We start from the raw sequence: 15,022 nt of genomic DNA, 5'->3' as shown, positions 1-15,022 counted from the left end.
AAGTGATCTTAACTTTTAACAATACTGTTTTAAAGCTTTGTAATTTTCTTTGCTCTTTATCCTGAGTTTGAGGGAGGACTCGTCCGTCTGTCTCCTGCTCCGTCTGGTCGTCTGTCTGTCTGGAGCGTGTGTCAGACTTTTATACAGCTCTGATTCTATTTCTGTCTGATGGAATCACTCCGTACTTTGTCTACAATGACACCTGACACTCGCACACCCACAGATCAAAACATTTACACACACACACACACACACACACACACACACACACACCGTAGCACAGCACTGGAACACACATATAAGACCTAAGAAATCCCCAGCAACTCACATTTCCATGACACATTCTAAATACTATCTATCTATCTATCTATCTATCTATCTATCTATCTGTCTGTCTGTCTGTCTGTCTGTCTGTCAGATTTGGCTTAAACATGTTAGATTACTCTGAATGGATTCTGTTGCTGATGCTTGATCACACTGTATCAGCTTGACATTTGTTTCTCCATGGGCCTATTAAAAGACATCAAAAGGCTTTTAATGGAAAGTAAACAGTGTTCGGATCGGGAACCAGACAGGAGATTATGAACATGTGGCAGCAACTGTTCTTCTCTACTAATCTTCTTTCGCAAATATAATCTCGTAACAAAACATTGTTTAAATGTCACATCAATGAAAAAGACTACTATGCTGCTGTATTTATTTATGCATCCATCACATTTTTTCCTTCTCAAACAACCACTAAAATGTAGTTGATATGGAAAAGCATGGTCATAGCATGTGTTCAGTGACCGGCGGATGAGTATAGTGCTGCGTGGACAGTCATATTCTCATGTTACACATACATTCTGTCCCCTGTCTGTCATTGACCGCTCTCTCAGTGACGCACCGGGCGATTACAGGAACTGATCTCACCCTTGTGCCGTCCCTCTCCTGCGATGTGGCCACTCAGCATGCTATGGTATGGAAATGTAGCACCATGTAGCGTTACACAAGCATGAGAACCAGGAAATGTCACATCACTCCAGCAATGAAGCTGCTTCTGTAGAATATGACATGCACGCTAAATTTATTTCCTGTCATGCATATGACCACACATTATCTACAAAAACGTACGACTTATGAATTTCAATGCATTACCTTAGAAATGAGCGAAGTGACATTTACTTTAAAGTAGGATTCTTTTTATGCGTGGTTCAATAAATCAACAAATAGGAAATTAGGATTTTTACATAGTAGTATACAGTATAAATCGTTTTATAAGGTCGTATAGGCCTACAGTGTAAATTCTTACACTTCTTTATTCATAAACTGCAATCATTTGTGTATATTTATAATTCTAATTGTATTTTTCTTTGCAGTTGTTTTTTCATGAACTCTAAAAATCATAGTTTGTGTATTTATAAATGATAATAAAAAGAAAAAAAAAATTATAATAAAAATAAGCAACACTTTACAATAAGGTTCATTAGTTAACATGAACAACACTGTACTTCTACAGCATTTATTAATTTCAGTTAATGTTAATTTCAGAACTTACTAATGCATTATTAAACTCACAAGTTTTGTTTGTTAACAATGCACTAACAAGAAGAATTTTTGTAATGAACATGTATTGTACATTGTTTGCTCATGTTAACCAATATATTAACTAATATCAAATGACACCTTACAAAAAACATTCTTATATATATAAAAACGTTCTTATATATATATATATATATATATATATATATATATATATATATATATATATATATATATATATATATATATATATATAAGAACAATCAAATCAAATATTTTTCTTAATGAACAGAAACAAGAATAGCCAACTATGTCCATCAGTCAATTTCTTTTATTTTCAGCTATATGAGACGTCTTACCAGACAAGCAACATACAAGACAGGACAAAATACACTGAGCCTTTTTAACCTAGTGATTCAGTTAATGGACAATCACCACATCAAAAGAATTTACACAATTTTTTCCCCAGCTCCATAACTGCACATATATATTATATAAGAACACATCTGATACATCACCTATATAACATATTGATTGTATTGTAGCTTTTTGTGTTTTTTTTTTTTTTTTTTTTTTTGGAGTTACAACAAGAAATAAAATAAGAGAAAAAGCTTCCTGATTCAGAAAACAATGTCACGTCCTAAACAGAGAAAGGATAAATGTTATTCTACCACACCTTAAAATGCAAAATACACAATATTATTTTTGACTGTTATTTTGGTAATAAATTTATAAAGATATTTTGTGTACTTGATTATATTACATCTTTGTCATTAAATAAAAATATGCTGGTTTTATATATTTAGGTACATAATTATGAACATTTGTTTATTTTTATTTTAAACTTCATTTAAAATAAAAATAATTTATCTGTAATGCACAACGCTGCTGCTCTAGTGCAAGAGATTTTACAGTAACTATGATCAAAAGTAAAAAAAAAATGGAAATGATAAAAAAAGATTGCCAGAGAACAAAACTAGGGGTGCTACAAAGGAATTCATTATCATACATAATTATGAATAATATTTCCACAAGTGACAGACCATTATAATGACATTACCATTTGCTCTAAATATTTGACACATTAGCATTGAAATTAAGTCTATTAGTCTGTTCTTTCTAGCATAATTGTGAGGTATTGGCTGGGTTTTTCTTCTGTAGTCATTAGCACTAATTTGTCATATTTAGACAAGGCGCTAATTGTTCGTGCTGAGTGTCTCTGCCTCGTTTTTGTTCACATTTTAAAGCATTAATGTGAACGTCAGCCCTGCCGTTTCCCCTCTCCTAGTGCATTTGCGCCACTTTGTTTACATTCGTGATTAAAAGATATTAATGACAACGTCAAAGGTCATTATGTCTAGTCTAGATAAAAATGTAAACGTTTACCATGATGAAAACGACATGCACGGCGGCCCTAAATCACATTTGAATGCATGAACGGACTCCGAGTTGATTGTAGTCTGTGTTGCCTAAATTCACACGTGCTGATTGAATTTGAGGTGCGTTCAATTTCAGCGGGAGAATTTTCGCGGGGGAAATTCAGTCGTTTGAAGAACAGTTGACGCGGATTCATGAAAATGCGTATGAAATAGCGCTCCAAATAAAAACGAACACTGTTGATACGCAAAAATTGACTTTGGCTTACATGACACTTGCACGTGCTTGGCGCAGTTTTCGCGCGCGTATGACGCGGTTTTTTGGCGTACATATGACACGCCACAACCCTATTTTTTCCCCATCGCGTAGCACATACACGACAAAGCCCATTTTTTTGCGTAGGCCTATATATACCACGAGTTTTCATTTTTACTTGCTGTACTATTTGTTATGCACATTCATTCGACGCCTTAAATCTGGTAGTTAAAATGCCTTAAATGTGAAACGCTTCGCTTGAAAAGAGTACTTGTGATGCCTTTCTTTAAAATATCATTGATTTTTTTGGCCAATTGAAATGATGCTTAAGAATCCAAATACTCAAATGTTTGAGTCCTCTGCGCTTATGAAATGTCACCTGTCTGTAAAGAAAATCTTAAATAATGCAATCATAGCTGCACAACTAAAACAAACAAACAAACAAACAACTTGCAGTTCAGCAGCTCTCGAAAATGTACCAGTTTTTTTCTCCATAATTTTTACTCTCTGTATTACATTATAGGCTATACCATTCAGTTCTCTTGGTATCTCTTGGTACAATGCAGAGACTGATTTAATCCCAAACATGATACTCTTAAAAGTGATCTTTTGAGATCCTTGGACATTGACAAAATGGCAGCAGAGAGCTATCAATGCAGTATCTGTATAGTGACAGGTTAAGGGTTACTATATACCATTGAAGCACCTACTCTTTACCAACAAAAAGACACTGTGGTCTTTAGAAATATTTAGTTTGGTCAGGTTTTCTCACACGTCTGACAAATATTACGCTATAGCTTCTATGACTGTTTTAGACACAAAGTTCCATTAGTTTAGTTTCGATTTCTGTTCACAAATCTGGATAAAGTGTACTAAACCAGGCTGGACACACATCTGTAGACCAATTGATCTGATCAAGCCCAAAACCAAAGGCATAAATTCCTGGTGGCACAAAAACAAAACAATTCTAGCAATCCTGTGCCACAGTCTCTAAACTGCAAAATATCATATTTTATTATAGACTTAATAAAATTCTCATTAATCGTGTATTGTCACCAAAAGTTGATTCAACAAGGGGTTCTTTTAGCACCAAACAAACCCCTGAATTCCTGTCAGCCTGCTTTGGTCCCCATATTCTACCCCCCAAAATAAGTTCCTGTTTGTCCTTTTCACCCTATATATTAAGTTTCCCCCATGTAACCCAGTCAGCCTAGCTTGTTAAGGCTGTTGTGTGCATCCTTACACTCGACCTTAGTAGTCTTGGTTCTGGTATCCCCCAGAGCCGTCATAATTAGCCTCCATGTCAGCGTTGTATCCAGTGTACTCTGTGCCTGCAGCAGGCACTCCGGCGGGATCCTGGCTGGGATCAGTGTAGTCCTGAGAGAAGAGGGACGAGCTCGCACCTAACTTGTACCTCTGGAAACCGAAAAAAGCTTGACCGGCCTTTAGGAAAATGAAGATGCCAGGAAGAGATGGTGGGATCAGGGGACATTTTAACAAGAATTATAGGATATGGCAATAGGATAAGAGGAGTGTAGGTGAATAGTAAATGAAGTGGAATTAGTTAGGGAAACAGGTACGAATTAAATGAAAGGAGTTAAAAATGACAGGACAGACCAGAGAGGGAGAGAAAAAAAGAGAAAAGCGTTAGTTGGATTAAGAGAAAAGATTTAGATGGCTAGTCAGCTTTAAGCTTAACCGAGTCGTAAATATATTTAGCTATAACTTGTTCGAACTCTTCAAGCATATGTTCAAAAAACCTGAATCCAAAACAAAGCGTAAAACCGAAGATCGAGGCAAACTTAAGACAATTTAATCAAACAACATCTGCGAGTATACATCACAATCACAGAGGATCGATATTCATCAAAGGTTTTAAGCAACAACAGCAGCTCAACTGTAAACAAACTGTATTAAAACGAGATCATGAAACTCCATGACCGCAACAGAGGTGAATGAGCGTGTAATGTTGTCAAAGAATCAGGCCACAAATCCTGCAAACAACTTTGCATAATGTTACAAAACAATTCTGTCAAGAGCTCAGCCAAACATTTAATGCACAACTGGTGCCCCCTAGTCAATTAAAAATGTAACTGCAATTAAAAAACAAACATTAAAAAAACCTAAACAAAACAATCAGCACAAAAGCATTGATTTTTGGGTTTGAGGTTGGTAGGATATGTTAATGTATTTTGTAAGGAGGCATCTTATGCTTAACATGCATTTATTTGATCAAAAATACAGTAAAATTGTAATATTGTGAAATATTATTACAAGTTTGTCTAACTTATATTTTTTATGCAATTTATTCTTGTGATGCAAATCTGAATTGCCAGCATCATAACTCTAATCTTCAGTGTCACATGATTCTTCAGAAATTGTCCTTATATGTTGATTTGAACAAGAAGCATTTCCTTTTATGATCAATGTTAAAAAACGGTGCTTTACCCACAGTAATGTAACAAGTAAAAAAGTATATATTTTTTAAAATCTTACTGACCCAAAACGTTTATAAAGTACTGTACCTTTAACCCCAAGTCTTTACTCGTATGATAAATGCTGGAATAGATCTAATTCCAGGTGGATATGTGTCATATGTTATTTAAAACTTTTCTCAATTGGTACAAGGAAGTTCAGGGCTTGATATGGCACTGTAACAAAAAACAAACCACACAGCACATCAAAAAACATAACATCTTCAGTGGCAACCATAGCTGTTGGATTTTTTGAGTGGTGCTTCTGTAGTTGGTGTCTATGGCATAGTAAACAAATAAGTATGTGTGCGGTAAATGCTAGACAAATGGAGGTGGCGTATGAGGGGTGAACAGTTTGTTGTATTCCTCTTCAAATGAGACTTTCTTTAGCCGCTCCAGGCCCAGGAATGTAAGAACACCCTAAAGAAAAATAGCCAGTGATCAACAGAAAGAAAAAGTGAAAAACATTTCACCAGCACTGGGTTAATCTTATTGATGCAGCTGGGTGGTTTCTGTAAGAGAAAGTGCTTCAAGGAATTAAAGGTTAAGAAGAAATCTGCAAACAGCGAAGCAAAGATTACTGGGGTAAATAGGTGAAATCTCTGAAAAACAAGCTAGAGAGCAAAGTACAGAAAGAAGATTAGTGAATGAAGCCATGTGGATCAGAAGCACAGGTCATGTACAGTGATTGAGGTTCACAGGTTCTTCATCGAGAAGAAAGCATGACATGCACGCACTCTAATAAAGTTTCATTAGAAGAATTTTTTAAAATATTATCAGGGAAACTAACTCAAATAAATATGAACAAAAATGACTAAAACTACTGTAAATAAATAAAAAGTGACCCAGTCATTATTTACAATACAATTCTGACTGAAAAGAAAATGTAGACACTGGATCTCACAAAATTTACAGAAGAATACAAAATAATTAGTCAGTACAGACCCATGTGAATATGGAGAAGAAGGCGAAGGTGATGGCTGCTCTGGCTGCGTCTCCACCCTCTTTGAGGGGGTTATCTTCTGGTTTAGCCACCTGCCACTGATTGGCAAGGAAACAGAATCCCACAAACCACACGAAAGACCAGAAGGCTGGGGGGAAAAATGGAAATATGGAAAATTTCATATCAAAAGCATAATAATAAATGCCTTTGATAAAAAAGCATAACAAAACAACAGCAAAGAGTGATGGCATATTTTAATGTTGCTTTGATCAAAGCAGTCAAATTATATTAAGATATGCTATTGGACCACAAAATCAGCACAGCAAATCATTACGTTTATCAATACATTTTGCCAATAGAGGGCAGTCTAGCTCAAGATAAAGCAGTAGTGAGAGTTCAGATTTAGACTCTAGGAGTGCTCTTGCGCCAAGAGTGCCTTAAAAACAATTGCATATGGGAAACACGACCTTCTTAGAGACACTTGAAAAAAGAGTGTAGTATCAGCAGTTTACCTGAAACGCCAATATCCGCTAACACAGCCTTCTTGCGGTCTTTAACGCTGCTTATCTGAGGAAAATAGACGTCCAGTGCCATAAAAGCAGCACAGCAGAGGAAGGCCAGGGATCCCATACCCACAGCATAGTTACAGGCATTCTGGTTGCGGTTAAAGATGCAATATTCCTCCACCTCATCCGGACGATTCACGTAGCCCTCGTTAGCAATGCAACCAAAGATCACAATGGAAAAGATCTGAGGAGGGAAATAAAAAGAAATGAAAATATAAGAATTTGTGTAAAGGTGATATGGACTTATAACACTTCATTTTATTTAGTCTTAGGTAGACAGGTTTAGAAATTCAAAATATATTAAGCAATAAGTCATGATAGCCAACGGTATCCATAGTATATACCAAGTTCTACGTGTAAGATAGATGAGTACTAAGTGGAGGTGAGGTGAAATGCAAGGTACTAGGTTAAGACAAGTGCTTTTGAGGAAGTACTAATCACTGGATTTGGAAAAGGTTCAGTTTAGTAGCATCAAATCTTTGAATGACAGACAGTGCTTTGTTTGAGCCACTTAACTAGATATCTACAAAGATATCTTTTCCTCTTGCTTTTCAAATTGAATTGCTGAAGTATTAGTAATTGAATCATAATTGAATTTTTAAAAAGCTGGGCAAATTCTTATACTGCTTAACTTCAGCTTTTTTAATGTTTGGTTATTTGTCAGCAAAAATTTGTGAGCACATCTTTAGTTCAGGGTTCAATCGAAACATTAAGCATTGTGTCGAAAGACCTACAGAGTCAATTGAAGTTGGTAAAATGCGATTTATGTCCACTGTAGTGCTGATTTCAGCTTTCCTAGTAAACAAACAAGCATTTTCTGCCACCGAATTAAATTGTTTCTTTGCACCCAACCACAAGGTCTTGCTAAAAATATTGTGTGCAGATGTAATCCATCACCACAAAAAGCACCAAACATGTGTATGTCTGTTTTTAATCTCACTTTCTTGCTGCTTGTTATCGAGTTTGTTTACTACAGGAAGCTAGGGTATATACATATGACATGTTCATAATAATAAAGTGCCTTTTTTATTTCAGATGAGCCCGCGTTCGCTTTTTGGCTCCAGAGGAATAGACAAAAGAATGGAAGCAATTTTTGGCAAAGGCAGGGGTTTTAATAGCTGGCCTGTGCATCTGTACAATATGTCTGAATGTGTGAGAGTGAGAGAGACACTTCATTACTCCACTCATGCAATTAAGTTAAAATGCTCTTGGCTACCAGCAAACTGTTCCATAGTTGTTCCCTAATTGTCAGCTACGAGCCTATGATTTAATCCAGAGAATCAGCTTTATTTTAAAAGTAATGTTAAGGGGTTTGGCAACATCAAATCAAATAAACACAGAATCTCTAGCATACAGGTTCAATGGCTCATTCAAACCTTTATCTTAATCTTATCAAGCACATTTAAACGCGGCTGACTTACAGTTAAATTAAGCTAAAAGCAAGCCCTACTTTATAATATAGAGGCTGTTTATCACATTTTAACATTTAAAACCCATTTCATACTTTCAAAAACTCTGCACTTTATGGATTCTTACGAACCCAGTTCTTTTTATTGAATCAAAAAACACATGTACAGCACGGCCAAACTGATTCACGAAGGAACAACAATGAATCAACATCTGATTTCAACATATCTTAATTCCTTTTCTTTTCCTTTTACATTTATTTTGTCCTTCCAGACACTTAAGTCAAAGAAAATAAGACTGTAAATGCAAACATGATTGTAAGGTTAGAGATGATAAAGCAGTATCATTGCTTTCTGATTGTAGATAAATAAAAGCGCTGCTAAAGGCACACAGGTTTTTTTGTAATACATATTTCTTGCTTGAGTCTGTGATTTCAAGTATGTGGTCTAGTGTTTTCCCAGCCTTTAATTAGCTCTCTGGATCACAAGGCCCCATGGCCAATGAGTGCATGAAAGCAAGCATTGTAACGGGGGGCACGTGGGATCTGGATCTTGTGATTATCAGGAGCAGAGCTCCTTACATGCTCCGTTTCAACCTGATTGGAGTGTTTTAGGCACATGTGTATATTTAAGTGGAAATTTGTAAAAACTAATTTATTCTTCCAAAAGTACAAAACAGTTCCCTGTCCTAATTGTTTCTTTTTTTATAAATGCGACAGTGAGGTTTCTCTAATCTCCTTAAATGAAAGCATAAACTGACAAAACCATTCTTGTACATTTTTTATAATTTAAAATATACAGTGGTTTAAGTCAGTTATTTCATTTAGGTTGTTTAATTGGTATAATCCAGTGACATTTTTGTCAAATCAAACTCAGACAGGCTAAATTCATAAGAACTGTGTAAACGTCTCCAAGACGTTAAAGAAACCTACTAGCAAAGCTATCTGAAAAATTATGCGCAAGTGCACCTATAGGGCAAAAGCTGCTTTAAACATAAAGGATGCTCACATCAAATGTGAGCTTTAATTTAGTTAATAGAAGTTAATTGATAAAGAAAACTTAATAGTACTGTGTTTCTTCATGTCATTCCATACAGACTGGATGATGATTAGATCAGATATCTGTGTGGAACACTGGCTGTTGTCAGACTCCTTGTGCAAATATCTCATTGGATCATTACAATTAATGCCAAAATAAAGGTATGGAAATAAAAAGTGATATTTCTTAATAACACAATACAGCAATTGGTACAAATAACTGACTTCTATCTGCTGAAAATACTAGTGTTCTAATGATTTTAGCCAGCACTGCACATTGATGCATTCACCAATTTCTTCTCTTTTTACCAGCTTGTCATGTTTGATATTAATAATACAATAACGTTTCCGTTTTGTATTGATATAAATTTCACTGTATTGTACTGAATTTACTTCCCATAGTGGATTAATAAGGTGCTACCGTATCCTAAATATTACATACACGTCACATTTTGAAGATTTTATCACATCCCACAAGGTCGGTGTGTCATATTTTATTGGCTTTCATTGGTCTTCACTGTAATTTACTGTTCTTCAATCACCCAGACACATCAGCTGGGGCTGCTTTGTGCTTGTACCATTTTAGAGCCAGCAACTATGGCTCACCCACCAATAAATCAATCAACACCTTGAAAGAAAGAGAAATACAGTGGAATAGAGCTGTCCAGCTATTCAACAGAGCTCTTTACACAAAACACAGCAGCCGCTTGTGTAATGTTAGATAGTAGGCAGGACAATGACAGGTTAAAGTAAACCTTCCTACTATAGAGTAAAATTAATCTACAGCTCATCAGTGACACTCTACCATCACTTAGTGTAAACAATGAAAAAATTATCTTATGAACAAATCAATATTTTGAATGAATCATCTGGTCTAATTCAAATAAATCAGTGATGAATTCAAGCTCATCTGATTCTTGAGTGTATCAATTATTTTTTGGTGCACTTGATTTCACTTTGCACCCATTTATTTTAGTTGCATAGAAAAGAGCAACCATTCTACATCACTAATAGTCTGGATGGTGTAAGTTATTGTTAAAGGATGTCCACTAAAAAGACATGTCCCTCATCATTTTCTCAGTCTGTTACATGCCTACCGAGCTTTTCCTCTCTTTCTCTCTCTCTCTCTCTCCCCCTCCCCTCCAATCCCTCGCTTTTAATCTCCCTGACCTTGTGTTCACTATGCGGGGAAAGAGAGATCACGAGAGAGGGAGAGAGACTGAGTCATAAGACTAGAGATGAAGACCACCTATACATCTGAAGTGCTCCCCCACAGAGTCAATATGACCACTGATTCACAGCATTCAGAAATCATGCATCCGTGATGGGAGAAACAAGATTAGGAAATTGGCAAACATCAGTCATATGTAGAGCAATAGGTCTGTTTTGCTATAAACAGAAAAAAAATTGAATTAAGCTGCACTGTAACTGCTCTGCTACGTTGGTAAATAGCATACTTCATGTCAGAGATATTTTAATAGCTCCTACGATAATAAAACTACAACATATAGTCTCATATGGGACCCTGATCCTCAAAAGCAGTGATAAGTAGCACAGGCATATTTCTAGCAATAGAGTCAAAATTATAATTTTTTATTTTATGCCAAAAATCATTAGAATATTAAGTAAAAATCATGTCCCATGAAGATATTTTGTAAATTTTCTACCATAAATATATCACAACTTACATTTTGTTAAGTAATACTTTGGACAACTTTAAATGCATTTTTCCTCAATATTTAATGTTTTTTTTTTTTAAATAGTTGCATCTCAGCCAAATGTTGTTCTGTTCTAACAAACCACCCATTAAAGGAAAGCCTATTCAGCTTAAAAAAAGATGTCCGTTTTAAAAAACTGATTCATGACTTTGTATTATCACTCTATCATGTATTATTTTATATTACATTAGAACATTTATATGTATGTCTATTTTACCTATTAGTCTTCTTAATAAGAGTGCAAGATATAATATATTCGGATTAGATAGGAGACACGATGCAGGAGTTTACAGTGAGAATCCTTCCAGGAAATAAATGAATCACAAACTAGAATAATATCGTTAGAGGGATAAAAAGGCTCTGCAAACTATATTTTCCCTCTTGACGTAATGACTGTGCAGGAAAAAAGGTGGACATATGGAGAAGAGATGGAGAGTATGTTGCCCTGCAGCAGTATTCTGCTGTGCCATTAGTCCCAGAACGGACTACAGTAAAATGACCCTGCTATATTTAAAGCATCACATGCTCATTGTAAAGGACAGAACAGCCAGGGTTTTCACCATAATTCATATTCTCACAAATAAGGATAATTGCAACAGACGAGCTGGAAAATGATGTGGCAATTCTGTGTTTCAGAGAAACAGACTGCAGTTAGATGTTGGGTGGATACAGTGTGGCAGCTTGGGAAAGTAAATAAATGAACTGCTGATTCTTGCCTAGAGGTTTTTTAATGCCTGTGTTATCAAACTCTGTCTGTAAAATATGTGTCATCGGGGGTTCCTGTGGGAAAGAGACTGCTTACGTAAATCAGAGATCCAAAAGATCATCAATTTTAAAGCCAGACCCTGTTTACTAGCAAAAAACAAGGAAAGACTCAGGAAAATCCTGAATCAGACATTATATCATCAAGGTAGAACAGAAACATGACTAAGAAGTTTACTTCACACTAATGTTGAGATTCATAGAAAGAGCCAAAGAGATGATGCATGAAAGGTTCAAATCCTGAAATATTCTAGAGGCAATCCCATTATGCATTTTACTGTTTATCCATTTTCATTTTCCTCATCAGCCTGGTAGTATCCAGTCTGAGGTCTCAGATAGTTGTCATGCCAACGCAGAAGCAGCACTCACTCAGCCAATCAGAGTATGAATCAGACAAACACACCTCCAGTCCATCCTGAAGATTCCTCACAGCAGACTGCACACATGCAAATCAACAGCTGGCATGAAGGGTGGCATTTCTGTGCATATACAGGTATGGTGACAAACTGGATTCATTTATTAATGCACTATTGTATCTTATGCTCATTTGAACTGATTCACAATTTTCAAAAATTTTTACATTTAAACTAGTGCCGTCAAATGCTTTTGTTCGCCTAACGTGAACTGTTTCATTATTCTGTGTTTAAAACATGTTATGCTTGTATATTAATATATATGGAGATGTATTTAAATATTTAAAAAAAGCATACTGCATTCATTTGTAAGTATTTATTATATTGGATGTGACTGATCATTTGACAGCACTAATTTAAAAATTATGATTTAAACGTTTTTATTAATAATGTGATTTTTTTTGTTCGGAACAGAAAGCAGGACGGCACTCGGGCAGTTTATAGAGAACACACAGAGCAAACTTGCGACAGGAAAAGTGTTAGGAATGAGGCATGACCTAAGAAAAAAGAAGAATTCATTTTTAACCGAACTGTCACCTCAAGAACATCTTCTATATTGGATGGACAAAGAGGACATCCCATCTCAAAGTAGTGGATCTCAGGAGAGTCCAAAAAAAAACGGCAAAAGAAAAAGTAGCTCAGCTTTAATACTAACAATATCCATGATATATAAAAGACTTGGTCACGAGGATCAGTAATATATCACATTGCGTTTATCCAAAACACTAAACTTTCCCACTATATCCAACACAGCTAAAACCAATGAATTTCCAAGACTTTTTCAGATTACCGCAAATATTAAATGTAAATTCAGTGTAAATCAATGTAACTAATAGATAAAAACTTCAAATACTTTAATAGTATACAAATGTAATCATTCTGTAGAGCATAACCAGAGAAATGTTTTGCTACGTTTAGCTAATTTTTAGCTGGCAGTGAATGTCTTTTTTTTAATAAGCGAGCACTGATCGAGTGTCAGTGCTCGTTTATGATATTACCAGTCCCTTGTATTTCGATTCCGATATGTACATCATTTCAGTTCTTGACTGATCACCAATTGCATAGTTGTGGCTTAATCAGCGATTCAGACACCTGCCCACCCTTCCCCCCACACCAGCCACCCTCTTCTAATCTCCCACCACCCCCTCACCATGTGTCTCTCCGCCAAACGTTTTTATCAGCAAATAGTGCACGCATGCAAGGGCCAAATGTTTAAACAAATCAGGAGCAACTCGATTGAATCGAGATTGAGGAAAACGGCCAAAGAAACTAAGTGTTAAACATTGTTTTGCTAGTTAACAGACCGAAACCTCCCCTGTAAATGAACAGGGCATTGCCAGGCTGCTTTATAAATATCGAGCATCTTAAGATACTGTCACAGCCTGGCTTTTGCTTTCCAAACCTCTGCATATTTATTAATATAAGATCCATTAATGGCGTGTTGTTTTTTTTAAATAAATATATAGGCTACATTCAATTGCAATTACTATCATAACATGTATAGCTATTTAGGTATAAGATAAGATGTGTGGTCTGTGAGTGGTTTTAGCTAGTTAGACAGTGTTACCCTGGACAACAGTCATTACACAGCAGTATTTCTAACATTTCAATATTTCTACTGACCAGACATCAGATATTCCAGAAAACACAGTTTCAGAAAATCAGCCTGTATCAGTTAACGTCTCATATTAACAATACATATGTGACGCACATGCTACAGTACTCAAAGATAGTATTTTATCTCAATATTTCACGCGCACGTCTCTTTGCCAAAAAAAGAAGTAACAATACATCGCGAACGCGTACATTAGAGGGAGAAATTGTGCATTTAGGCGGCAAAGCTTTACTCGCCGTTAACGCGTCATCACATGACGCTCGGGCTCGCGCTTAAATTATGCAATTAGCAGAATGCCTCTCACCCATGACACTATTCGAAGAATAATCTGCGGCTGCTGAAAGAACGTGATTGGATCGAAGGTGCCGCCAGCCTTGCCAGCCCCGTATGCCTGCTCCATCCTCAGAGGTTCGTGATTTCTCCGTGTCTGAAGTTTTTTTTTTTATATAGAAAGATAATTGACCTTGGTCTCGAATCAATTTATCCACGCGCTACACCTCGACTCTTCTCGCTTCGCCCTCGCCTGTCGCCCGGTCTCGATCTCCGGATGTCCGTTCGTGGAGGTTTTCTTGTAAAACGATGTCCCTTCCACTCCGTACCTCTCTCATTTCAAGGGTGGAGAGAGGAGACTGAGTAAACACGCATCCGGGGGAACACGGGAGCGCGCATTATGCTGTCAAGCTTGATGCGCGCTCTCGAGGATACTTAGGCGCGCCACCAACCACGTGCCCGCCAGACCCTGAGCAGATACTGTGTTTATGTGGCAGAAATAAAGTTGAACTAGGCGTTGATTACTTTAGTAAACATCAGCAGTGTAAAAAGCGATGTTGGAAAATTATAAAAATCCAATCGAAGGCAATTGCATTAAATTTTAAAATGATAAATCCTTGTAACATTGTGCCACCTAGTGATTGCCCATAGCCCACACCCAG

The 15,022-nt window shown here is 36.3% G+C and overlaps 1 protein-coding gene and 1 pseudogene across 2 annotated transcripts; one reads left to right on the top strand and one right to left on the bottom strand.

Moving 5' to 3' along the window:
* LOC122337841 overlaps positions 1-15,022 on the top strand; it is a 131,022-nt pseudogene that overhangs the window by 81,615 nt on the left and 34,385 nt on the right.
* Positions 1,838-14,758, bottom strand: LOC122337639 (synaptogyrin-1-like). 2 transcript variants are annotated; one of them, XM_043233793.1, is made up of 4 exons: positions 14,395-14,755; positions 7,086-7,323; positions 6,576-6,721; positions 1,838-4,599 (listed from the first exon to the last, which is right to left on the bottom strand). In XM_043233793.1, the coding sequence occupies exons 1-4, from the start codon at positions 14,488-14,490 to the stop codon at positions 4,408-4,410; spliced, it is 672 nt and encodes a 223-aa protein (XP_043089728.1). In that variant the 5' UTR covers positions 14,491-14,755; the 3' UTR covers positions 1,838-4,407. The 2 variants fall into 2 exon arrangements, with proteins under 2 accessions (XP_043089728.1, XP_043089729.1); XM_043233794.1 differs by lacking the exon at positions 1,838-4,599 and adding an exon at positions 4,606-6,050 and having other exon boundaries at positions 14,395-14,758.

This window comes from Puntigrus tetrazona, chromosome 3 (assembly GCF_018831695.1).
Source record: "Puntigrus tetrazona isolate hp1 chromosome 3, ASM1883169v1, whole genome shotgun sequence".
In the NCBI taxonomy this organism is placed as follows: domain Eukaryota; kingdom Metazoa; phylum Chordata; class Actinopteri; order Cypriniformes; family Cyprinidae; genus Puntigrus; species Puntigrus tetrazona.
This window is presented reverse-complemented; position numbering and strand designations above follow the sequence as displayed.

Excerpts from the sequence above, each read along its gene's own strand:
- LOC122337639 (XM_043233793.1), bottom strand. The coding sequence starts at position 14,490 with ATGGAGCAGGCATACGGGGCTGGCAAGGCTGGCGGCACCTTCGATCCA. Across the intron at positions 7,324-14,394 it reads TTCTTCGAATAGTGTCATGG|ATCTTTTCCATTGTGATCTT; the intron begins GTGAGAGGCATT and ends TTCCCTCCTCAG. Across the intron at positions 4,600-6,575 it reads TCTTCTCCATATTCACATGG|GCCGGTCAAGCTTTTTTCGG; the intron begins GTCTGTACTGAC and ends ATTTTCCTAAAG.